At 37.6% G+C, this 26,143-nt stretch overlaps 1 protein-coding gene across 2 annotated transcripts in view; it reads left to right on the top strand.

The window, feature by feature from the left end:
- ptgis (prostaglandin I2 (prostacyclin) synthase) overlaps positions 1-25,824 on the top strand; it is a 62,373-nt gene extending 36,549 nt beyond the window's left edge. For both annotated transcript variants that reach the window (XM_072240802.1, XM_072240812.1), the window contains exons 4-10: positions 248-391; positions 2,729-2,883; positions 3,293-3,474; positions 11,334-11,487; positions 13,168-13,349; positions 18,856-19,007; positions 23,016-25,824. In XM_072240802.1, the coding sequence (XP_072096903.1) occupies positions 248-391; positions 2,729-2,883; positions 3,293-3,474; positions 11,334-11,487; positions 13,168-13,349; positions 18,856-19,007; positions 23,016-23,163 (1,117 nt within the window). In that variant the 3' untranslated portion in view covers positions 23,164-25,824. The remainder of the gene's footprint in view (positions 1-247; positions 392-2,728; positions 2,884-3,292; positions 3,475-11,333; positions 11,488-13,167; positions 13,350-18,855; positions 19,008-23,015) is intronic.
- Positions 25,825-26,143: the final 319 nt, after the last annotated feature.

Below are 26,143 nucleotides of genomic sequence, written 5' to 3'. Positions count from 1 at the left end.
ATAACTTATAAGTATAAGGGATCAGAGCTTGCGTTGGAGAAGTGGAAGATCTCAACAGAGATGGATAAGAGAAGGGAGAGAGATCATAGCATTTATAACATTATAATATTTATAACATTGACAATAGTATAAAATGGGAACCATGGAGAATATGGTAACACAACTGGAAAGGGGAGCCAGGCATTTTATGAGTGTAAATGGCAGCTATTATTTTGACTGTTAATGTTGCATATTTTTGTTATGGCAGGCATCTCCAAGGAAAAAATCTTTCTTCACTCACAGATGCAATGCTATCTAATCTTAAAACATTGTTGCTAACAGATGAAAATGACAGAACGTACACCTGGAAGCAGGAAGGACTATTCAACTTCTGTTATGATACAATGTTCAGGTAGTGTTTTAATCAGCTGTCTGCTTAGAATTGGATCTGAAATTGGTTTATTATTGCTGCAGATCTTGAAAAGATTGTTTTGCATTCATTAGACAGTGTATTGAAGGAGTAAAAGATAAAAACAATAACCGATGCAGAATGAAGTGTCACAATTACAGAGAAAGTACAATGCAGGTAGACAATAAGATTGGGTAGATTATGAAGTCATGAGTCCATCTTATTGTACTCAGGAACTATATAGCTGGTGTGGATGTCACTCTTAAATCTGAGCGTGTAGCCCATTAGTTTCCAACAGGGACTGAAATAGATCTGTGTATATTAAACAATTTTGTAAAAATTATTGAATATTTAGTAATGAAAAAATACGCTAATAGCTTATGTTCTATCTTCTAATGTATAGAAATTAATCAGTATGTAAGATATAAATCTAAAATTACTAATAAAATGCATTAACTGTTGAGTGATTGATAACATAAGTTCTACATTTAAACTAGGACTTTGCTGAAGAAACCAAAAATTCATCAGCATCAGATGAATATGTTAAATGCTAAATATTATGTGTCTGGCTGCAGCTAAGTTTTCTCCTGCTCACATGTAGGAGAGAAAAATAAATTTGTCGCTGCATTTTGCATTTGAAAAGCTTCCTTCAAATGCCAATCTGATAAGTGATATAGGCCCCATTGTAATTTTGCTCTGCCCCTATTTGTAACTTCACATTGACTCATAGGTTTATCATGCAGTTTTGGTCTTTTAAAATGCTATCTTTTTGTGATTTATGATATCTTCTTGAAAAGAAGAAAAACTCAGGGCTCTGATAAACTTGGCAGCTGCTCACAATGCTCACATTGATGAAGTTTGCCTGAGGAGTCAGCTTCCATGCAATCTCACTGCTGTGACTATATTTCACGTGAGGCTAAAAAAAACAAATGATGTCATGAAGTGCATCTAACAAAGTATTTTCTGATGTTGTGATATAAAAAAGTAGCAATCAATTAGTCATTTCAAAAGGTGATTTGATGATGATCAGCTTTAAAGTTCAAAGTACATTTATTATCAAAGTATGTATACATTATACAGCCTTGAGATTTGTTTCCTAACAGGCAGCCATGAAACTAAGAAACTAAACTCAAAAGGACCCATATATATATTTTTAATAAAGACCGTCGAACACCCAATGTGCAGAGAGAAAAAAAAGCACATCACCCAAGCAAATCGCATTCTGAACTAAAGTCCATAAAGAGGGTCCCATAGTTCAGCATAGTTCAGCGAGCAGTGATCTGAACCAGCCCTCCCGTGCCTTGGGCCCTGACACCCTAATCTTTTCAATCTGGCCCATTGCCAAAATCAATGTCCAACCATTGGGCTCAATCACCCTGATGCACTCAGGGGGCCTGGACCCCACCGCCTTGATTGGCCCTCTCCAATTTGGTACAACGCGCAAGTCTCTGTCCAGACATCGAGTTCAGTGGCCCCGATCCGTTCTGGGGCCTGAACACTGCTGCCTCAATCTGTGATGTCGATTGAGAAATAGATATTGACCAGGACAATACTGTTCTGCTAAAGAGAGTTTTCCTTGCTGTACCAAGGCCACTGTGCCTGTGACTGTGGATGAGTGTAAAAATGGGAACCAGGTACATTTCCCTGCTTGTCTGTTTGTGCAACTAAAGTAGAAATGACAGGTCTCCTCTGAGGACTGCATTGTAAATGAAGTGAGAACTAACTAAAAATACCTCAGTCAAAATTTCTGAACAATTATTCTGAAAGATAGTAAAATAAACGAATGAGAATCCTTATCCCATAAATCTTCACTAAACTGATGGATTACATTACAGTACCAAAAACATGAATCTCTTTGTTAAATGCTGACTAATTGCCAATATTGAAGGACTCTTCCTGAAAGGCTCACTTCATATAAATAAGATTATTAAATTGGAAGTCATGATATGTGGCAATCCATTACTGGTGATTATAAGATTGTAATAAGTTCTGCTCCTTTCTTCAAGAGCTTTATCTGACCACTTAGAATACCCACCATTCCAGCCCAATCATAATTTCAAGTAAATTGAGATTTCTGTCAAAATTCCAACTGCCTATTCTACCCATGTTGAAAATTGAGTTGTAATAATCAGAAAATATATTCTTATATGGAAGGCTTTGAAAATGCACTTGGATTTATGAGCAACAAGAAATAAGTGGTATTACAAATGAGGAACGTTATTTGAAAACAAAATATTTGCCATTTAAATAATTTAGGAAAGAGTGTTAAAATTATTGTCAGCAGTCCATATTTGTCATTGTGACCATCAGATGTAATGTTATTTTTTGTTGTTTAATTAGGGCAGGATATCTCACACTGTATGGGAATGAAGCTGCACAAAATTATGGACAAACATCCAAAACTAAAGATAAAATTAATTCATCAGAAGTCTATAATATATACAAGAGACTAGACCAACTCTTGATGAAAATAGTCCGCTCCATGTTATCTGCAGGTGAGCACACCATGAATGAAATAATGTTTAAGGAAAAAGTTTTAAAAAAACAAATGTAAATAGAATTACAAATACTCACAGATAAGATAAACCTTTCACATATTCCCTGTCAGTTTGTGTATCTCCCCCTCCTCTTGCCCTTTTTTCTGGTTTCTGCCGCCTTCCTTTCCAGTCCTGATGAAGGATCTCAGCCTGAAACATAGATTGTTTATTCCCCTTCATAGAGGCTGCCTGACTCACTGAGTTCTTCCAGCATTTTAGGGGTGTTATCCAGAATGCCAGTACCTGCAGTCTCCCTTTGTCTCTTCGATAAACTTATCTGTTATTTTTGGACATTGTGATAAAATGATTTTCAATTATCACAGATTACAACATGTTAATAAACAGATATTCCTTTTCCTTTTGCTAGATGAAAAGAAAGAAGCTAACTTAGTAAAAGAGCATCTTTGGCAACTGTTGTCTGTGGAGAATTTAAATTCAAGAGTGAACAGAAGCAGCTGGATTCAAAGTTACTGCAGCCACCTACAGAAGTTAGGTCTACACAAGGATATGCAGGCCCGAGTAATGGTACTACAGCTGTGGGCCACACAGGTAAGGAGTTTTTCAACCCACTGAATGGAACACATTCCATTGCTGCAAACCTATGCTTATATTTAAATAACACACATCAAAGTTGCTGGTGAACGCAGCAGGCCAGGCAGTATCTCTAGGAAGAGGTACAGTCGACGTTTCAGGCCAAGACCCTTCGTCAGGACTAACTGAAGGAAGAGTCAGTAAGAGATTTGAAGGTGGGAGGGGGAGGGGGAGATCCAAAATGATAGGAGAAGACGAAGGGTCTCGGCCTGAAACGTCAACTGTACCTCTTCCTAGAGATGCTGCCTGGGCCTGCTGCATTCACCAGCAACTTTGATGTGTGTTGCTTGAATTTCCAGCATCTGCAGAATTCCTGTTGCTTATATTTAAATACATATTATTATTCTAAAATCTTATCTTTACCCATGCGTAGTATTTTATAACTTTTGTGACTTTGCTGGAGCTTACCTGTAATTAATCATTCCATAGAAAGAAATCACTTTATTACACCTTTCTGATGTGTTGGAGAGAGAATCAGGATGCAGTTTGTCTCTGGCCCCTCAGCTGTACACCAGGATTAGCTGATGTAAGAACTGGAACCCCACTGATTTATATGAGGTCATCAAACCTGTGAAAACGTTAACCCATTGTTCTTTGCAATCAATTTAGCCTGTTTTTAAAATTAATTAATTTTTTAGGTACTGAAGCATAGTGGAGCAGCCAGTAGAGCTAATAGAACTACTGGTTGGTATTTTCAGCAATTTGGGGTCAATCCTGACCCTGGGTGTTATGTATGTAGGGTTTGCATGTTGGAGTCCCTGTGACTACGTGGGTTTACTGTAGATGTTCAGGTTTCTTCCCATATCGCAAAGATGTGTGGATTGTCAGGTTAATTGGCCATTGCAAATTGTTTCTCTTGTGTAGGTGAGTGGTAGAATATGAGGAAGTAATCAATGTGACGAGAATAAAAATTATAATTAGCATAAACAGGTGGTCGGTGGATTTGGTGTGTTAAGGAGAATACTTTGTGCTGTTGGGTCCGTATTTGTCAAAGTACATCTCACCTATGAATTCTTTATTAGCCTATATTCTATATTCACCTCTTTGCCTTTTCAACTTCTCATTAACACTTCAAATAAGTTAAGATCAGACTGAAGACCATGCAGAGAGGATTGTTACACAAATTTATTTAGCTCTTTTGTTGGGTGGAAACCTTCTTTCTGGGTGTCTAACTTATTAGAAAACATCAAATCGAATCAAAATAGAAATCTGTCATCTTGTTGATTTGACCAATATTTACTCAGAAATCAGGCAAACTGTGACTGTTTTAAACAGGTCAGTTCAATTGAAAATTGCTTCCAACCACTCATTCTGAATTTATACTGAGACTAGCAAACAAATATTTGCATTTCTATATGAATGTCCAAAAAGAAATAATCATTAAAAACAATTGGCTTAAAATTAATCTGATCTCATCAATATCACTTGTATACAAATCTAATGATTGCATTTGATGAATTCTTTGTGAGTGTAAGATTAAGATTAATTGCTTACATTTCTCTGGGGTTGTACAGTTTCTGAATTGTCCTTTTATAGCCGAACTTTCCAGCATGTCACTTCCTCCCTTGATACAAAATCCTTGCACATTATGATAATAGTTTCTATTATGGGCTTTGTATTCAGACCGAAATAGTTCAATGTTATGGAGTTAGAGATGCTGCGGTGTCTAAAGTGCAATCACACTTACTGAACCGATCATCATGCCCATGTCTTAAAATAGATTCCTGATATTCAGCTGCATTGGAAGTGATACAGTGTCACAGGTTGGTGGATTCTGTTTCCTGGCACACAAAAAAGACCTTGTGTGATATTGTGAATTGTTCCTTGGCTGTACGTATGAAAAGCACAGATCAGCCTGAAGCCAATGCTCTTTTAAATATGATAATAGTATATCTGTTACAAAGGAGTGCACTGTTATCCCCCCATAGTGTAAAATGATCCTTAACTATTTTTGCCTTTAAAGATTTCCCTCCTATCATTCTTCCGTTTCATGATTATTTCAGGCATATATATTGAGGGAGAATAGGATATGTCTGTTAAAGACACTGGAGGAATAATTTGATAGCTTCTGAAGTGGCTGCAGGATCACTTCTAGACCCAACAACAAAGCAGCGATTCCCAACCGGCCACAGATTCCACTGCAGTAACCATCCAAAGTCAAAGTGCAGGCTGCTGGTATAGTGGCAATGGGCTGCAATGTGCAGTGTAGTACGCAAAGTCTCACAGCAGCCAACTTAATTTGACCTTCAACAGATAAAAGGGGTGCTGAGGTATCTAGCTGCTGCATACTTTGGAATGACAATGTACATCTGCCACCTTGCTGCTCTGCCTGTGCCCTTGTTGCTGCCAGAAAAACGGCCTGAAGTTCTGTGCACACAATATGGTGGAGCAATGTGAAATGGTGCCTTCCGGATTGCTCAGGGTCATATATCAAAGCCATCAGCAGTTTGTTCCACTCTTGGTCATCAGCCTTGATGCAGGCATGCAATAGCCTAGTATCAAAGTCAGAAGTCAGACATAAGGTCAGTTAACATAAGGGTAGGTATAAGAAGAGTGAGCTAGCTTTCATACTTGATTTTACTTATTAATCTACTTTGCAGTGATGTTTTCATAATTTGGCCAAGTTAGCACTGCAACAGACAATGAAAGTGGAAAGGAAAGGTGTGATGTTACTGTTTAGGGTAATGAGTCCCTCACAGATGGAGCAGGCAAAATAGATCTATCTCGATTTGTTCCTCCTTTATCCACCACTTTTTCCTCTTCCTCCTCCCATTGGATGATCCAATGCACTTCCTACCATTTGAAAAACTACTGTTCTAACACATTTATACAAAACGTAAATAAGATACATAATTAGATGCTTTGAACGGGGAAATGTTTGCCAAGTCTGTTGGGGAACTTCCCCATTTTTCATTGCTTAGTGCCTTAAGAACTTTAATATCTATCTGAGAGGACAGATGATGTTAGCAGCTCTCGTGTGCAAGATTATTTCTATTGATAGAGCAAAGTATCTGTGCATACTGAAAGGTTATCTGACAATCTATAACTACATCACTGGAGAGTGATTCTGTAAAAAAAATGCTCACATTCTAACCACAATTAACACCTGAAACCTTGTCATTTAAAAAAAATATGTATTCCATGAATTTTTTCATGTAATGAAGTACTTTTGAGTAATTTCATAAAAATAAATAGACCTGTTTTTGCTAGTTTGTTCATTTATTATATGCCATGCTGTATGATGTGGACGATCATGGTCTTTCCATGGCCATGATTGTTCTTTGCTGGTAATCATATCTTTTAATTGTGGACTCTACGCTTTGACCATATCTTAGCACCACACTTTAAGTAATAAGATAATTGTTAGTAGACAACGTTATCAGTGTGACATTTCACGTTCCAGGAGCTTAAATTATTGATGAATAGGGTGATCATCCGCTAATCCTCTGATTGAAGGTCTTGACAACCAATAACCTGTACTGAAAGGCTCAATTCCTAAACTTGAAGCATTCTTTCTTTCTCCAGATATTTATTACATCAAATGATAAAATATTTAGCTATCATTCTAACACTTAACTGTATTCTTGCAATTCAAATTAAGAGAGTCACTAGAGGCACACAATTTCACTAAACTGATTCACAAGTAACAAGTTCAGATGCTTAAAATATTATGTGGCCAAATAGAACAAAAATAAAGGGGACCAGATGGGTGTAAATTGAAAGACAAGTGTTAAAGCCTAAGCAAGCACAAAATCTTTTTAGATTATCATCCAAGCTGAGAAGGAAATGATGTTTTTGATTATGTTAATGAATTCCTATTGGTACTTGGGCTTCTAATCAACTTCAGCAATCACAACACATCTTTTTTGGCTGATAAGAGAGTGGAGCTTTATTTTGTCATCCTGGCCAACATCTTTAATCTGATCGTTAACAAAAAAACAAAACAGATTAACTGGCCATTCAAGTCAATGTTTTTTTTTGTCATTTATAAAAGGTCAATTGTTGATTTCCGTAAAATTCACTACAGTTCAAAATTTGGGGGAGTGGGTATAAAGATTCTTTGAGAGCATTTGTAAAAGAAAAATCAATTAGTAATCATCAAGCAATTCCTCCTTTGCTCTGTACTTGTACTTTAACAAATCCCATCAATGACACCCCAATGGTATTTTATTTATGTTGTGATCTAATCAAATGGGGGAAGTGGAACATTTTCTTTATAAGCCTGCTTCCTACATCCAAGTAATAAACTGCAAAACTGGATTTCCTTTGGGGAACAATTACCAACAGGTGAAACAGTTTTGAAATAGATTTATTTGCCCTTGACCATGGTGCTGAATTCTCAGCTGAAAAAACAATCAGTTGCATTCACGTATTGTAAATGACAGTTGTCTGTTATTATTAGCATTATGCATTCACACTTCCTCTAGATGCGTGTGTTTAGGATTTGAATTATTGTTTCCATTTTGGCACATAAAAGTATGCAAACCAAGGTCAAACTACATTTTTTTCTTGTTAGGTAACATATCCATTCCCTGTGAATTTGAAGGAAATACAGGGCCATAGTAGTAATAAGAATAAAAAATGGAATAAAAGATAAATCCCCTTTGTCTTTCTTCTGCTGGATATTCCCTGTCTGAGAAGAAACATCAAACTCTTCACAGGTTATATTCTCTCTACATTGTTATAAGTGGGCTGTTTTATTAAACAATTCTCAACTCAGAAGTAAACTGCAACATTTATTATTCTATTATTCTTTGTAAACAGCTAAATTGTAAATTGAACAATCACAAAAGCCACAATCTCTACTCTGCATTTACAGTTGCTTTAGTCTGTTACTTCTGTTTATTCAATAAATATTCACGTTTCATCCATTTCCAGTTGCTGTTGAGCATTGTCCCTGGCTCAAGTGTACCACTAATATGTTAATTGTGCCACTAAAATGGCAATATGTTAACCCTTTCATTTCTGGAATAATTCCTATGAACTTGCTCTGGAACTCTCCAATGCCAGAACATCCTTTCTCAAATACGGGGCCCAAAACTGCTCACAGTACTCCAAGTGTGGCTTTATAAAGCCTCAGCATTACATCCCACCCCAAATGAATGGAAAATACTTCAAAACATTATTTTAAGAAAGAGAGGGTGCAGGAGGGCATGTGGTGGTGGGGAGGGGGGCGGAATTCTTTTTGCTAATATTTATATGGCCATGAGACATACAGTTGAAGCAGAATTGAGCCATTCAGCCCAGTAAATCTGCTCTGTCATTCCATCATGGCTTATTTATTGCCCCTCTTATTCTGGTTCTCCTGCCTTCTTCTCATAACCTTTGACACTCTTACTAATCAAGAACATATAAACCTCTGTTTTAAGTTTATCAAATGACATGGCCTCTACAACCATCTGTGGCAATGAATTCTACAGATTCACCACCCTCTAGCTAAAGAAATTCCTCCTCATCTCTGTTCAAATAGGATGTCCTTGTATTCTGAGGCTGTGTCCTCTGATCCTATATTCATCCACTATAGGAAACATCCTCTCCACGTTCACTATATCCAGGTCTTTCAATATTTGATAGTTTTCAATGAGCTCCCCCCTAAGTCTTCTAAACTTACAGGCCTAGAGCCATCAAACGCTGCTCATGTGTTAACCCTTTAATTCCCGGAATCATCGTTTGTGAACCCCATCTGGATGCTTTTAATACCAGCACATTCTTTCTTAGATAAGGGGCCTAAAACTGCTCACAGTACTCCAAGTGTGGTGTGATCAATGCCTTATAAAGCCTCAGTGTTACATCATTGCTTTTACATTCTAATTCTCTCAAAATGCATGCTAACATTACATTTGCCTAAGCCAACATCATTAAAAGTGGGTTCACTGTCTATATTTATTTTAGCACTGTTTGTCACATCTTGCTGTCATCTTTCCCTAATTATAACAGCAACCAGACTTACCTCCCAAACACGTAATTGGTCGTGGCATATCTTGAGCCATCTTGAGGCTCACCGTATAAATTAAATACGTTTTTACATTTCTATAAATAAATTTATTTATATAAGTGATTTCTTAATCTACCACTGTTTAGATTAACTATGCACTAAGCTTTTGAGTTTTCTTTCATTAAAAGTCTAATGAGTAACTGAGAGAATTTTATGGAAATTCTCCAGGTATTGATTAGCTTGCATTTCTTCTTGATAGGAGACAGGAACATCAAACATGCCTACTTTAACAATGATGGGAGACTCAAATGAAACTGCATTAAGTTTTTTGATTCAGATTCCAAGGATGGGGAGGGAAAAGAAGACTTCAGCTTTTCTGATTATACCAAAATGTTTATATTTACTTGAAATTAGTAGACTTGCCCCACTCAATGCCATACCCACCACCACCATTCAAAAAAAGACTAACTATAATGACTACATTTCTAAGGCTTCCGTGAATTTCTAATATACCTACAATGAAAAATGGGCACAATATTTCTCTATCCTTTTGTATGAGAAAAATCCTTTGGAGATGCTTTGTTAAAAAATGAGATTCTAATAAAAAGTGTCCCTATTGATAGTTATTGAAATATGACCAATGGTTGTCATTGGTAAGCTATGAGAAAGAATAACTTATTAAGTTATTTAGTAAATTTCTGAAAAATAAGATAAATGTATGCACTTCCATTTTCTAGGAGATAATTGCAGCAGAATTAAAATTCCTTTTATAGTTATTTCAGTTAAAACTATAAAGAACAAGAAACAGTACTTATTTTGAGTGGTGAGCTGGTTTTCAGCCTAATCTGATAATGAATTGAAAATGAAAGCGAACTTACAGAGTAGCCATTTTGAATGATCTTATTGTTTAGACTCAGTACAACATCAGCTGAACAACAGGAAACCAACATGCCTATTACTAACTTCAAAGCAAATGCATCTCAAACTTATCAGTTTCCTGTGACACTTTTAATAACAATATCATTCCAGCTTGGTCCAATCCAACATATTATTTAAATGTTTAAAGATTTGCAAATTCTAATTTATTGAGACAAAACTTTACATCAACATTATTCTAATGGACCAGGTATAAAAGGAAGCATAATGTATAGATGATATTATGGTGCAGTTTGCTTTCAGTGAAATGTAAATCTACTTCGAAACTGCATTAAGCACTCACAATCATATCAGCTGACTGTAAATAATACCGCAATTATCTGTGTAAAACAGTGAACATATGAAAGTTATTAATGATATCCTAAAAATGTTCTACTCTATCTATTACATCATTCTGTACTTAGCATCCTTTTGTTGTCAGAATTGTTACCAATGCATGTTCCTACCCCTTGTATCAGTTGTGGCTCTGTTAGTCCTACATTCATCTTGGAGTCATAAGGCTGTCGACTCAACTCACATTCTGGATACTGGTACTCATCAGTCAACACTGATTGGTCAGTGGACAGCTGCACGTACTATGATGCCATTTTCAAAAGCATTGTTTTTGGAAGATGCAATTATACAAATCTGACCTTTTCATTACAAATTTTAATCTTCTTTAAAAGAAACAATCTTTTACATCATGTAATCGAATAGCCAGTATATATGGAACCCATCAGATGCTATCTACCTCAGAACACATAGACGTATCATCATTTCCTGTGTTTGGATCACTGGAAGTTTTCTTTCTATCAATGATCTTGGCAACAAAGACTTATAAATTTGTGCATTAAAAGTCCAATATAGCCATCAGCAGTTGACATTGACACATGTACTGAATCGGTTGATTAATAAAGCCTTTCTTGTCAAAAGATATAATATCATTCTTTCGCTTTGACTTTTTTAGGGTAATTATGGGCCTGCAGCGTTTTGGCTACTACTATTCCTGCTAAAGCACCCAGAAGCAAAGCATGCAGTCCAGGAGGAAATGAAGAAAATCTTTTTTAACCAGATGATGCGCACTGTTAGCCAAGATGCACTCAACAATACACCCATTTTAGGTACAGTTTTCTTTATTCATAATCCAATAATTCACATATATTCTTTATTAAAATTGCCACAATTCATTTCATAATTATTATGCCAACAAATGTTCATCATTAGCCTCCAACTAAGACTATAATTCAGTGGACAAATGTCATTTGAATTTTTATGATTACCTTTACTTGCTGCTTTGGATTCTATAGAGTTTTTATTCCATTGTTGCATTATGATTTTATGCATTTTGAGTTTCTAATTGTAATTAAATTTGCATAATTATGTTGAGGAATAATTTCATATTTGTTTTCCCTGCAATAACATTCTTTGAGTATGAAGCAGTATAGTTTTCTCATATATTAATTTAATCTATCCTGGGCCAAACACATTGATGCAGTCATGAAGAAGGCATACCAGCAGTTAAACCTCATTAGGAGTTTGAGGAGATTCAGTATGTCACCAAAGACTGTAGCAAATTTCTACAGATGCGCCATGCTGAGCATTCTGACTGGTTGCACTGCTTCCTGGTATGGAAGCTCCAATGCAGAGGATCAAAAGAGGCCGCAGGTCATTGTAGACTCAGCCTTCTCCTTCAATGGCACATGCCACTGCCACCGGACCATTGAAACCATTAAAGACCATTGAAGACAGCCCCTCAAGAGGCTGGCATCCATTATTAAGGACTGTCACCACCTGGGCCATGCCCTCTTCTGATTATGACTGTCAGAGTGAAGGTGCAGACTCACACTTAACACTAGGAACAGTTTCTTCCCCTCTGCCATCAGGTTTCTGAACATTTCATGCACCCATGAACACTTCTTCATTATTCTTCATTTGTACTATATTTATTTATTATTCTGACTTGTAGTGGCATTTTATTTTTTGCACTGTACTGCTGCCATAAAACAAGAAATTTCACAACATAAGTCTCTGATAATAAACCTAATTCTGATTCTGATTCAGTGTGAAAGTCAAGCATCATAAAACATTAATGTAAAGACCTCCTTAGGCAAATGTAAGAGTAGCTATTTTTGAGATAGTGTCTGGTCAACTTAGGATTAATATTTGATTGTGTCTAAATTCTTATCTAAACTAAACAAATGTCCAAGTGACTTAGTGACTTAGTACAAAGTTCTTTCAGCTGAATGATTTGGATTGGATCTAGTGAAGATCATTAATTGAGAATAAATTACAGTTCAGGATAAAGGGTCTCAGTCTGAAATGTCAGCTGTTGATTTTTTCATAGATACTGCTTGACCTGCTGAGTTCCTCCAGTTTGTATGTGTTGCTTCAGATTTCCAGGACCTATAGTCTCTCTTGTGTTATCATTAATTTAAATTATTTTATCTGTATTGGCTGAATATCTATTAAAAGAAGTGAAGTTGGGAAGTTTGGGCAGGTTTCTTTCTGATTATCCCAAAATGAGAAAGCAAGGCTCAAAGACGTTGCAATCTTGAATGGGATAAAACTTTATTAATACTAGTTCTACAGATTATGTGGTTGAAATCTCCCACCAGATAAATGTAAGCAGTTCATTCATTTTTCAGACCAAATCTCTGAACAAAAGGATTTGTGCCAAGAAGAATACAATTATAAAATTGTTGGTTGCAAATATTGTTTGTTAGAGAATTAAAACATAAATGGACAATCTAGGTGGATTGGTTGATCTAATTTAACAGAAATGCTACTCTCTTTGTTTACAGATAGTGTTTTAAGTGAGACTCTACGACTGACAGCAGCACCATTTATTACCAGAGAAGTTCTTCAGAATATGTCATTGCAGCTTGCAGATAGCAGAAAATATCACCTTCGAATGGGAGACAGACTGTGCCTCTTCCCTTATTTAAGTCCCCAGATGGACCCTGAAATCTATGAAGAGCATGAGGTCAGTTACCTTCTGAACAGCACACTTTATAAAAAGTGTTTTTTTTTATTATTATAAACCTGCATTATGAAAAGTGACACAAATACAGCTATATTCATGACTCCTGACTGTGACTGCAGTTAAATCAAAATCCAGATATGATTTAATCATACTTTATATAATTGTGTTGAAGATTGCTTTAAATAACATTTAACATGGATCAATTGATATTAGTGCAGAGATCGTTGGTTCAAGCTTTACTGTAGCATTTGGCATTCTAATGAAATGACAACATTCAATTCAGTATTGTCTAAGTGTCGGGCTGTGGCGCTTAATAGTTAGACACTGAGAACTGGACTAATTATCTGTTATGAATTCAAATCCTACTATATCAGCTGATAACTTTTTCCATTTATCAGTAAATTCAGAGTTATGAATTTAGTATCGGAAAAAGTGACTGAAACTAAAGGATTATTTAGAACAAGCAACTTTGATGTGTGTTGCTTGAATTTCCAGCATCTGCAGAATTCCTGTTGTTTGGATTATTTAGAAAATGGTTTTTGACCTTATGTGAGGAAAGGACAACTGTCTTCACAATCTGACTATTCTAGGTGGATGTATCAGTTTTATCCTTAAATGCATCAGGTCTCATTAACACTATTGTATCACTGGTTTAGTCCATGCTGACAACTGATGGGAGAGGCTCCTGGGATTTGGATAACAGGGCAACACAGGATCACCAGATGCACATGAGTGATTCTTGAGTTAATCTACGAAATGGAAGAAACTGGAGGTTGGGAGTGCGTGGGAGCACTCAGCCATAAGGAAAACCTAAATGTTCCTTGTGGAGTCTAGGTCTGACAGAAAAACTGAAATTTGCTTCAGACCTGATTCAATCCAATGAGGAATATATGAATGCCTCTTTGTAGAGACTAGATTTAAAATTATCTTCAACATCTAACGCGTATGTCATATTTAATTAAGATCCCTATGGATTTTAAGTTTTCACCTGCTCAAATCAGCTCATTGAAATCAGTATTGTCAGCATAAGGTTGAAAATAATTCACCTGCTCCAGTTATAAGTACTTGCGTTCAATTACCCTGGCTCCGATTCCCCTCAAAGGGTGCTCTGAGTTCAGGACGGATACTGACTGATGACCAAAGACCTTAGCTTTATGTTTGCCAGCGTTAGAAAAGGTGCTAAAGTGTTAGCTCACTGTTGTTGCTCCTTTGTGGATTTGGTTCCTTTGAGTCAATGGAATTGAGCATTCTATTCAAGTATCAGAAAGGAAGTACGATGTACATACAACTGATACTTCATTTTGTGGTCATAAACAAAGACACATCCATTTCCTGAAGTTTGTTTCCAAGTCCATATTTATGTACCTTTGTCTTGAGTTTCTCTGATCAGGTGCTGGTTGGCTTTCCCCTTAAACGATTGCAATTGTGTTGATGACAGTGAATTCGTTGAGACTGTGCACAGGAAATTCCTGAATCTTACTCATCTACAGTCCTCAATCCATTGACAGTGTATTTGTCAATGTGGAATATGGTTGGAAGTGGTTGTTCCCGTGACAATTCTACACTTGTCTTTCTTAATGAGAGGGTCACATGGAAAGACTGCCAGAACAATCTGAGCTTCTCGAAAATCATTATACCCTGCCTTCTTTTACAAGGAAATCAAATACATGTTCCACAAGGAAGAAATCATATTTTTCACCAGGATTGCACATAGTGCTGCAATTAGTTCTGCTATTTCTGATCATCGGGAGCTTCCTACCAATGGAAGGACAATCACCTGGCCAGCACAAGCGCTGTTTTGTTTCAATCAGGGAGATATATCACTGAAGACTAAAGCAGGTGTCCTATTTCTCAGTGAAGAGCAGCACTGTCTCAAACTATTTCTCATAACATCTCATTTTTTGAGTTAGAAATTCATGGCCAAAGCCAAGTGACAGCCAGCTGTCACTTAATTATTCATAAAAAGTAGCTAATTACACTTTCTGCCAAAGCCTCCTCAGTCTTTTGCTGCAGTGTAGAGTTAGAAATACAACTGATACCTCACCATTAATAATTCACTGCTCTGCCCGTTAATCAAAGCATTTTGTTTCCGTGCATTTCGCTTCCAAGGAAGGAATCAGGTGTTGTCAAATGACAGCACAGTCATTTTTATATCTGGCTTTAAGTAAATTCAAGCAGATTTTTAAGATCAGATTTAACTCAAAACCAATTTGGAACCTATCTGTTAGGCCAAGTTAAAATTGCCTCTAACAAGTCTTGTAGGGAATGGAATTAAAAATGGAAGAAATTACATCTCATTATAATGGTAAATAAGCCATAGCTTACAGAGCTGGAATAAAATTATTACAACCCATCAGTCATCTAGAAAATATAACTTCTCATGCTAGTTTTCTTGTCCTTCAGTCACATCACTTACTAAGTTCCATTCAAACTCCCTTTTTAACCTGTCAAAATCTTTTGCCTTTTGATGGGCTTCTGTATTTACTCATCATTCTGCATAATTTAATTCAAGCAATCTGATTAATTTTTATCTGCTTTATGACAAGCTTGGTGATGCTGTTTGTGGCAGTCCTGGGACAGCTGGTAATATTATTCTGTCTACATCAGAAGGTTGTGAGTTTGAATCAACTCTGGTGACTTTTGGACAAAAGTGTTTACAGGACAGAAGCAATACTGCACATTTGAAATTAAGTGTTCCCAAAGGAACATATACAGCCCATCATATCTAGCAAAAGTGGTGGGATCATTCCTGGTGTCCTGTCTGGTCCTTATCCCTCAGCCAATAAAATACATACAGCGTGTCCTTTATCACTTATTGTTTGTAAGTACTTGCAGTGCATTAATTGCCTATTATATTCTGACAATAATTACATTCCCACAGTAATTAATTGGATACAATGTACTTCAAGAAGCCCAGAAAGGGACATTCAAAGTGCCATGTTAAATGCAATCTTTTCTTTGTTATTTTGGTTTGCTTTTTCAAAATCATTACTCCATCTGTACACTTTTGAGGAGATCCGGTATGCCACCTAAAACACTTGCAAGTTTCTACAGATCTACCATACAGAGCATTCTATCTGGCTGCATCACCATCTGGAGGGTGGTGGGGTGAGGGGGGGGTTGCTATTGCAGTAAGTGGGGGGGATCGCAGTAAGTTGCAGAGCATTGTAAAATTTGTCAGCTTCATCATGGGCCCTAGCCATCATGATATTCAAGCTATCTTCAAGGAGTGGTGACTTAAAAAGGCGACTTCCATCATTAGGGACCCCCAGTACCCACAACATGCCCTCTTCTCATTGTTACCATCTGGAAGGAAGTGCAGAAACCTGAAGGCACACACAATAATTCAGGAACAACTTCTCCCCCTCTGCCATCTGATTTCTGAATTGACATTCAACACATGAACTCTATCTCAGTACTTTATTTGCAGTTTTTTTCTCTATATTATTATGTATTGCATTATACTGCTGCTGCGAAGGTAACAAATTTCATGACATATGCTGGTAATATTAAACCTGATTCTGACACTGCATGACTTTCTTGCCCGTCATGTGAGAAGAATATGGTTTCTGTTAGGATTCTCCTCGCTAATCTCAGATCTCATTGCCTGTGCTTGTCTGCATTAAATATTATTTTCCCACATTAGTCTACTTTCTCAATGTAGTTGGACTACTTTACACTTCTAATTTTTGTTAGAAACTACTTTTGTTCCAGTCTTTTCCGTCTGCAAACTTACGTAATTTTTTATTAATCTTTTTGGATGTTGTTTATTTAGTGTGACAAAACTATTCCTACTGTACTGTTTCAAAGGGTATTCCAGAAATTTGATCCAGAAGTGGTTTTCCAAGTTGTATGATTGGTGGGGAGCTTAGAGTTGAGACTGTTTACATGTAATTGATAACACTGTCCTTCAAGGTGGTAAAGATGCTGGATTTGAAGAAGCTAAGTCCCTATAATGCTTAAACGCAAAATAATCTGCAGATGCTGGGGTCAAAGCAACACTCACAACACGCTGGAGGAACTCAGCAGGTCGGGCAGCATCCACGGAAAAGATCAGTTGACGTTTCGGGCCGGAACCCTTCGTCAGGACTGTAGAGGGAAGGGGCAGAGGCCCTATAAAGAAGGTGGGGGGAGGGTGGGAAGGAGAAGGCTGGTGGGTTCCAGGTGAAAAACCAGTAAGGGGAAAGATAAAGGGGTGGGGGAAGGGAGGCAGGGAAGTGATAGGCAGGAAAGGTGAAGAAAGAATAGGGGAAAACACAATGGGTAGTAGAAGGAGGCAGAACCAAGAGGGAGATGATAGGCAGCTGGGGGAGGGGGCAGAGTGACATAGGGATAGGGGAAGGGAGGGGGAGGGAATAACCAGAAGTTGGAGAATTCTATGTTCATACCAAGGGGCTGGAGACTACCTAGACGGTATATGAGGTGTTGCTCCTCCAACCTGAGTTTAGCCTCATCATGGCAGTTGAGGAGGCCATGTATGGACATATCTGAATGGGAGTGGGAAGCAGAGTTGAAGTGGGTGGCTACTGGGAGATCCTGTCTGTTTTGGCGGACGGAGCAGAGGTGCTGGACGAAGCGGTCCCCCAATCTGCGTCGGGTTTCACCGATGTCGATGAGGCCGCACCGGGAGCACCGGATGCAATAGATGACCCCAACAGACTCACAAGTGAAGTGTTGCCTCATTTGGAAGGACTGTTTGGGGCCCTGAATGGTGGCAAGAGAGGAGATGTAGGGACAGAGGTAGCACTTGCACTTACAGGGATAAGTGCCAGGTGGGAGATCTGTGGGGAGGGACGTGTGGACCAGGGAGTCGCAGAGGGACCGATCCCTGTGGAAGGCGGAGAGGGGTGGAGAGGGAAAGATGTGCTTAGTAGTGGGGTCCTGTTGAAGGTGGCGGAAGTTGCGGAGGATAATGTGTTGGATCCGGAGGTTGGTGGGATGGTAGGTGAGGACAAGGGGAACTCTGTCCCTGTTGTGGTGGCGGGAGGACGGGGTGAGAGCCGAAGTGCGGGAAATGGAGGAGATGCGGTGAGGGCATCACTGATGACAGCAGAAGGGAAACCACGATCCTTAAAGAAAGAGGACATTTGAGATGTCCTGGAACGGAAAACCTCATCCTCAGAGCAGATGTGGTGGAGACAGAGGATCTGGGAATAGGGAATGGCATTGCTATAGGGAATGCCATGCTTTCCTGTTCTAAGCCCATTCAGGTGTGATGCACTGGCCTCCTCTAATGTTATCGTCACATTCATAATATCCTGTCTGTGAATTTGCAAGCATCCCATGGTGGGAAAAAGACAAATATGAATTACCATATCAAAGAATTACTGATCAGATATATCACACAAAAGTTTTAGTTTTAAAAATGTTTTAGAGACAATACTATAGGTTCAATTGCACATTTGTTCATAATAAGCAACCAGTTCATCTTTGTGATGTGGCCTTATTACTGCACTTCACTCAAAAATAAGTGAACTTCAATAAAATTTTCTTTTTGAATTTACAGAAATTTAAATATGACAGGTTTTTGCACCAGGATGGAACAAGGAAAACTAATTTCTTCAAGAGTGGGAAGCAGTTGAAGCACTACATTTTGCCTTGGGGGGCTGGATCTAATGTTTGCATTGGGCGGCCCTTTGCTATAAACAGCCTAAAAATGTAAGTGTTTTATAGATGTACTACATATGTACCCAATCTGGTGCTTCTGTCAAAAAGCACGACAATCATTGAAATTGAGAATTTCCACTATATAATACGAAAAGCAAGATCAAGCCAACTGTTGTACTTAGCATGTCAAGGAAGTTAGCAGCTCCATAATATTGAATGATCCTATCTCAAGGTGCTCTCCTGTGGTTCCAAGCTCAATTGCTTTTCTCAGAATTCTCTTGAAAATGCATTGGTCACTCAGTGAATGCACTCCTGCACTGTAGCGAAGAACAAATAAAACTGCAGATGTGAGAATATGAAACATCCCATGCAGCTGAAGGAAATGCGCCATTTGTCCATTCACATGTACACTTCCCACCATTCAAGGGCCAAAACAATCATTCCAGAAGAAGTAGCAGTTCTCTAGCACTTCATCGAGTCTAGTCCACTGCATCTTGTGTTTACAATGAGCTCTCCTCTGTATTAGAGAAATCAGACTCAGATCACTTTGCAGAGCATCCATGTTTAGTTCATAGGAGAGATCCTTAGTATCCTGTTGCATGCAGTTTAAGTTTTAATCCCATCCTCGTTCTGAATGTTGTGTATTTGATATCTTAGCAATATTTGAGTAATATTATAAATATACTGTTAGATTAAGCATTCTTCATTTGTTTACATAATTCATTATGGGTCATAAGTAAGAAGTACATGAATGGCAACATCATTACACATCCATGTCATATTGTGCACCCTAACTAAAGTAAAGCAAAGTAGGCACATTATTCCCAATGTCTGTGTTTTACTTTCAATTAGTTTTTGGAATTACAAATCATAGCACTGACCTGTCTATCTGCAGTTTCCTCCACTGCCCAATGTAATCTAGAAAAGCAACATCCTATATTCTTGTCTAGGTGCTTTGCAAACTTCCAGAATGATCATTGAATTTTCTAACTCTCTCCCATAGTTTCAAATTATCATGCGGTGTCCCTTTCACACCCTATTTTAATGCCCTTTTTACATCAGTCTTCATGCTTCTTCTCATCTAATCTGTTCTAACTGATCTCCATATCATCTGTTGTTTTACTTCTTAATCATCCTCCTCCCAGCTCTGCTTTAAATTCTCCACACTTCCCTCCACATGTAATTTTGAGGGTCACTGACCAAAAACATTGACTGATTTCTCTTACTGACACTGCTTTATGAATTGTATCGTAAAATTTCTACTTTTGCTTCCTATATTATAGACTGACTTTAGTGACTCAGCATCATAAAAGTTATTGTCTATAGCCTTCAAAAGCATAGTCATGTGACTAATAACAGAGACAAGTTAGAATTGCTTTGTTGTTTATCATACTGAAGAGATCATTACCTATTTTAGATAAGAATGCCTTATGTTCCTAATAAATGCTGGAACATCCTCAAGACATGTAATAAGGGTAATGTCACAATTGTAATGGGAGACTTCAATGTGCAAGGGGATTGGGAAAATCAAACTGGTGTCAGATTGCAAGAGAGGGAATTCATTGAATGCCGACAAGTCGGCTTTTTAGAGCAGCTTGTGCTTGATCCTACTCAGGGAAAGGCCATCTTAGATTGTGTGTTGTGTAATAACCCAGATCTTACGAGGGAGCTTAACAGAAAGGAACCCTAAGGAGACAGTGATCAAAATATGATTGAACTCATACTGCAATTTGAGAGGGTGAAGTATAAGCAACATGTATCAGTATCACAATGGAAAAAAGGAATTGCAGAGTCATGAGAGAGGAGCTTGCCCAGGTAAATTGGAGGAGGATACTGTCGAGGATGACAGCAGAGCAGAAGTGGCTGAAGTTTCTGGTAATAGTTCACAAGGCGAAGGATAGATATGTTCCACGGAAGAAGTTGTTCTCAAATGGCAGGGGTAGGCAACTGTGGCTGACAAAGGAAGTTAAGCACTGCATAAAAGCTACGGGAAGGGCATATAAGATAGTAAAAGTGAGTGGGAAGTTGGATGATTGGGAGGCTTTTAAAATCCAACAAGGGACAACTAAAAAAGCTTTAAGGAGGGAAAAGATGAAATATGAGGGCAAATTAGCCAATAATATAAAGCAGGATACTAAAAGTTTTTTTTCAGTTATATAAAGAGTAAAGTAGAGGTGAGAGCTGATGTTGGACCACTGGAAAATTATGCTGGTGAGGTAGGATTGGGGGTGGTGGGGGGGAAAGAAATAGCAGATGAACTTAATGAGTACTTTGATCTGCCTTCACTGTGAAAGACACCAGCAGTGTGCCGGAGGTCCATAAGTGACAGACGTCCATGAGTGTGAGTGCGATTGCTATTATAAAGAAAAATGTGCTAGGCAACCTCAAAGGTCTTACGGTGGATCAGATGGACTACATCCCAGAGTCTTGAAAGAGGTTGCTGAAGAGATAACGGATGCACTGGTCATGATCTTTCAAGAATCACTTGATCTGGCATGGTCGCAGAGGACTGGAAGATTGCAAATGTCACACCAATTTTTAAGAAAGGAGGAAGGCAAAAGAAAGAAAATTATAGGCCAGTTAGCCTAACCTCAGTGGTTGGGAATGTGTTGGAGTCATTTATTAAGGATGAAGTTTCAGTGTACTTGGAGACTAATGATAAAATAAGTCAAAGTCAGCATAGTTTCTGTAAAGGAAAATCTTGCCTGACAAATCTGTTAGAGCTCTTTGAGGATGTAACAAGTAGTATGGACAAAGGAGTGGCAGTGGATGTCATTTACATAGATTTTCAGAAGGCATTTGATAAGGTACCACACGAGGCTGCTCAACAAGATAAAATCCTATGGTGATACAGGAAAGATATTGGCATAGATAGAGGAATGGCTGACAGGCAGGAGGCTGTGAGTGGGAATAAAAGGTGCCTTTCTAGTTAGCTGCCAGTGTCTAGTGGTGTTCCTCTGGGGTCAGTATTGGGATGCTACTTTTCATATTGTTTGTCAATGATTTAGATAATGGAATTGATAGCTTTGTGCAATGTTTGCAGATGACACAATGATAGGTGGAGGGGTAGGTAGTGCTGTGGAAGCATTGCAATTGCCGTAGGACTTAGACAAATTGGAAGAACGGGCAAAAAAGTGGCAGATGGAATACAGCTTTGGAAAATGTACGAAAATGCATTTTGGTAAAAGGAAGAATAGTGCGGACTGTTGTCTAAATGAGAAGAAGTTTCAAACGACAAGGCTGCAGAGGGACTTAGGAGTCCTTGTGCAAGACACCCAGAAGGTTAAGTTACAGGTTGAGTCTGTGGCAAAGAAAGCAAATGCAATGTTGGCATTTATTTCAGGGGGATAATGCTGAGGCTTTATAAGACACTAGTCAGGCTTCACTTGGAGTATTGTCAATAGTTTTGGGCCCCATATCTCAGAAAGGATGTGTTGTTATTGAAGAGAGTCCAGAAGAGGGTCACAAAGATGATTCTGGGAATGAAGGGGTTAATATATGAGGAGTGTTTTGCAGCTTTGAGTCTGTACTCACTGGAATATAGAAGAATGTGGGGAGATCTCATTGAAACCTACTGATGGGCAATCTTTTAGAACAGAGGAAAGGAAGAATTGTTTTAGCCAGTGAGTAGTGAATTTGTGGAATGACCTGCAACACACTGCAGTGGAGGCCAACTCAGTGGATATTTTTAAAGTGGAAGTTGATAGTTTCCTGATCAGTCAGGGCATCAAAGGATGTGGTGAGAAGGCAGGTGTATGGGGTTGAGTGGGATCTGGAATCAGCCTTGATGGAATGGCGGAGCAGACTCAATGGGTCAAATAGCCGAATTCTGTTCCTCTATCTTATGGTCTTATGGTCTAAGGGCATCCTGGTAGGAGACCAGATGAACATCAGCAAGTACAGTGTATCTCGGTAATATTGATTGTTCACTGTTTTTTTTTCCAGTTACAGTTACATGGGAAAATATATCAAAATAGTAAATGTGTTCTTAGTAGCTGCATTATTATTTGGATAACTTATTGAACGTAACTGAAATCAGTTTTTCTTTTCATCTTGTAGGTTTGTTTTTATAATGCTAAGCTGCTTTGATTTTGAACTTTCTGATCCAAAGACAAAAATTCCAGCCTTTGACACTTCCAGATATGGATTTGGAATGCTGCAGCCTGAAAAAGATGTCATGTTTCGTTATAAATTCAAGGCTGAATAGCCCAAGCCAAAACATACCAGAATTCGTAAGCATGCCATGGAACTTTAGCATGCTGCATTTGGCACAAGAACGGTGTACATTTATGAATGCCATGTTTTGAACCTTTTCTCAAAAGAATTGATTAGCCTTGACTCACTGTATAGTCAACAAGATTCAGCATTTTCCTTCCAAGTTATCCATGCATCTAACAAATGGTATGGAAAAGTAATTGACTGAAGCAGTCGTATCCAATTGGATGCATTACATGGCTGGATGCCAATTTCATGAACTTCGTTGGTACACATGTGTCCCATAAAAAGCACACATAATAATGCACACCAAATGCTGGAGGAACACAGCAGGTCAGGCAGCATCTATGGAGGGGAATAAACAGTCGATGTTTGGGTCCGAGACCCTTAAAAGTAGGCTTCCACAATGTACAATATATAAAATATATGATTTGTCATGTTAAAGAAGGCCTATTTGAATGGGTTGCAGATCAAAAAATCTAGATCTGGGAATCAGTTCTGAGTTGTTCAATTTAGCATAAAGACATACTCCAAGTGGTAATTGTCTCTTTAATGCACCCTAGCACAATCCTCAAATGACTGCAATCCTTAATACTCTTCCTTTCAGTCGTAATCCCCAATACATTCACATAATCTTTCTGCCGAATGATTCCTTATCACTTCCCTGTTTTTTCCCTATTCCCCTGTGACCCATGACCAATGCACCCAAATTGGATGGCAGAGTATGCAGAGGAAACACTCCAGTATGTCAACCAGCTGGTCTATCATGCATAATGCAATTGCCCTCAGTTGCAATAATATGTTGAAGTGCAGGGTCTAAAATGTATATAATTTTATTCTTAGAAGTTTTTTAAACTATACATTTTCTGTGAGGACATTATGTATTGACAGGAAATTAATCAAAAATGCTTCCGAATGCTTTTAACTTTTTTAATATTTAAAATAGGGAAGTTACAAAGGTCTTCAGACAATTTCAGTCACTGCAGAGAGAATTTCAAAGAGCACGTATAACACAATTCCTAACTATTGCTGTGCACCAATGACATATGTTAGTGAAGAAACTATTTTAAAAGAGCTCTTCATTAACATAAAGATCAAATACAACACAAAATAACAGTAAATAATTCATATTTTATTGTGCTAAATGAATAACTATCACCCAGAACTCCTTGCAATGTCAGTTCTCTAGCATGTGTCATTTAATTTTACATTACAAATAGTCTGTGTGATTTACAAAATGCTGCATTTAATTGGAACACCTGACAAGTTCAAATGGTGCTCACCAAGGCAACTCCCTGCCATGCATCTGCCTGTTGATATTGATGTTCCCAGTTCAACAGCGTGCTCCTTTCTCTTTATTGTCCAGCCATATTTTTACTGCTTTCGTCAAGTAATTCTTCAAGGAAAAGGGAAAAGAATTAAGGATGGTCTGTTATCAGTCTGAATAAGTACAACAATTATTTTTAACTCTGAGGGAATTAATTTACTTTTTTTGTTCACACACTGCAATTTTAAAGAGAATGTTTAAATCCATATTTGAAGCTACCTCCTTGTTTTCTCTCAAAAGATTCCTCCATTTGGTTGCATTTCTAAGTAAATTGACACAAAGTATTAATGAAATTGAGGTATGTAAAGACATATTTATGGGTTACAATTGTATCAAAAAGAGAATTTATTTGGAATACTAATTTAGAAGATATGTGTCACACTATTGAACTGAATGGAAAATATGGTCACTGCATATTATCTTAATTATTTCTCCTATGGGGCCTTGCTTTTGGCAAATAGTCCATTTTCCTATATCACATCACTGAATTTATTTCTTAAGAATTTAATTGGTTGTAAAACACTTTGAGCTGTCCTGAGGTCATGGAAAAGGCTTTATAAATTGAAGTCATTCATTGAACAGTTATTATCATTTTTTACAATTGGTAATGCAATGAAAGCAGTATTAGAGAAGTATATTTATCAGTAATATATTCAATTATGATTTTATTCAAGCTATTTAAATATTGACTTTATATATGCTATTTTATTTATGGATTTTAAAGAGCATATAGGAATAAGAGTGGAAGGGGAAAATTTTAACTGTAAATGGCACACAGGGTTCAGGAGGGTTCATAAAATTGACAAAGGATTTTAAACCAGGCAAGATGAAGTTGAAGTTTAGCTGAGCAGATTTCAGTACATGTAGACAATCTCTTCCAAATGAGCAGGTAGCTGCTTATAATATTTAAATAGGATTATCTGATTAAGGTTTTCACTGAGACTTTAAGTTTAACAAAATATGTTTGAGTTCCATGGGCTTCTTGAAATTCACCATTGAAACAAAGCATGAAAAAATCAAAATAATTCATAGGGCTCATTATAATGAAGCAAATGAACATCAACAAATGCCTTGTGTACATAGTTGTTTATTTACCTCTCTTTGGGAAAGGATTTGCCAAGGTTACTTGAATAGAGATACTAATTTATGCTTTGGAGATATTGAAGTACACGTGTGGGGTGAGTAAGAACTCACTACATGGTAAATATCTGTTCACCCAGCAGGCAGGATAATTACCATTGAGTTCAGTGTCAGATTTGCCAGCCCTATGTCTGTTTCATGATGTATTGGCTGAAAAGTTCTACCAAAATTAAATTACTAAAAATATTTTGATATTTTTTAACTTCCCAACAACATAGCCAAACACTAAATAAAATTTTGTACATTTTTTTCTTTTTAGAACCAAGGCGTACTTTTTATTTTCATTTCCTGTGATGAGGAAAACTTTACTGTTCAGATAGTGGTTGAGGATTTAATAAGTACAGTCAACATCAATACGTCAGCAAAAGCCTGTTGAGAACACTATTTACACAAGAAAGCAGATTTTGGCTGTGCTGTTAATGAGTAACATATACTTTCAAGCGATATTAGCATTTACATTACAATATAAAATTGTAGCGTAGGGACAGATGGTGAACTGTGTAAG

The sequence above is a fragment of the Mobula birostris genome, chromosome 2, assembly GCF_030028105.1.
Source record: "Mobula birostris isolate sMobBir1 chromosome 2, sMobBir1.hap1, whole genome shotgun sequence".
Lineage (NCBI taxonomy): Eukaryota > Metazoa > Chordata > Chondrichthyes > Myliobatiformes > Myliobatidae > Mobula > Mobula birostris.
Note: the sequence above shows the minus strand (reverse complement) of the source record. Positions and strands in the feature narration are given on the sequence as shown.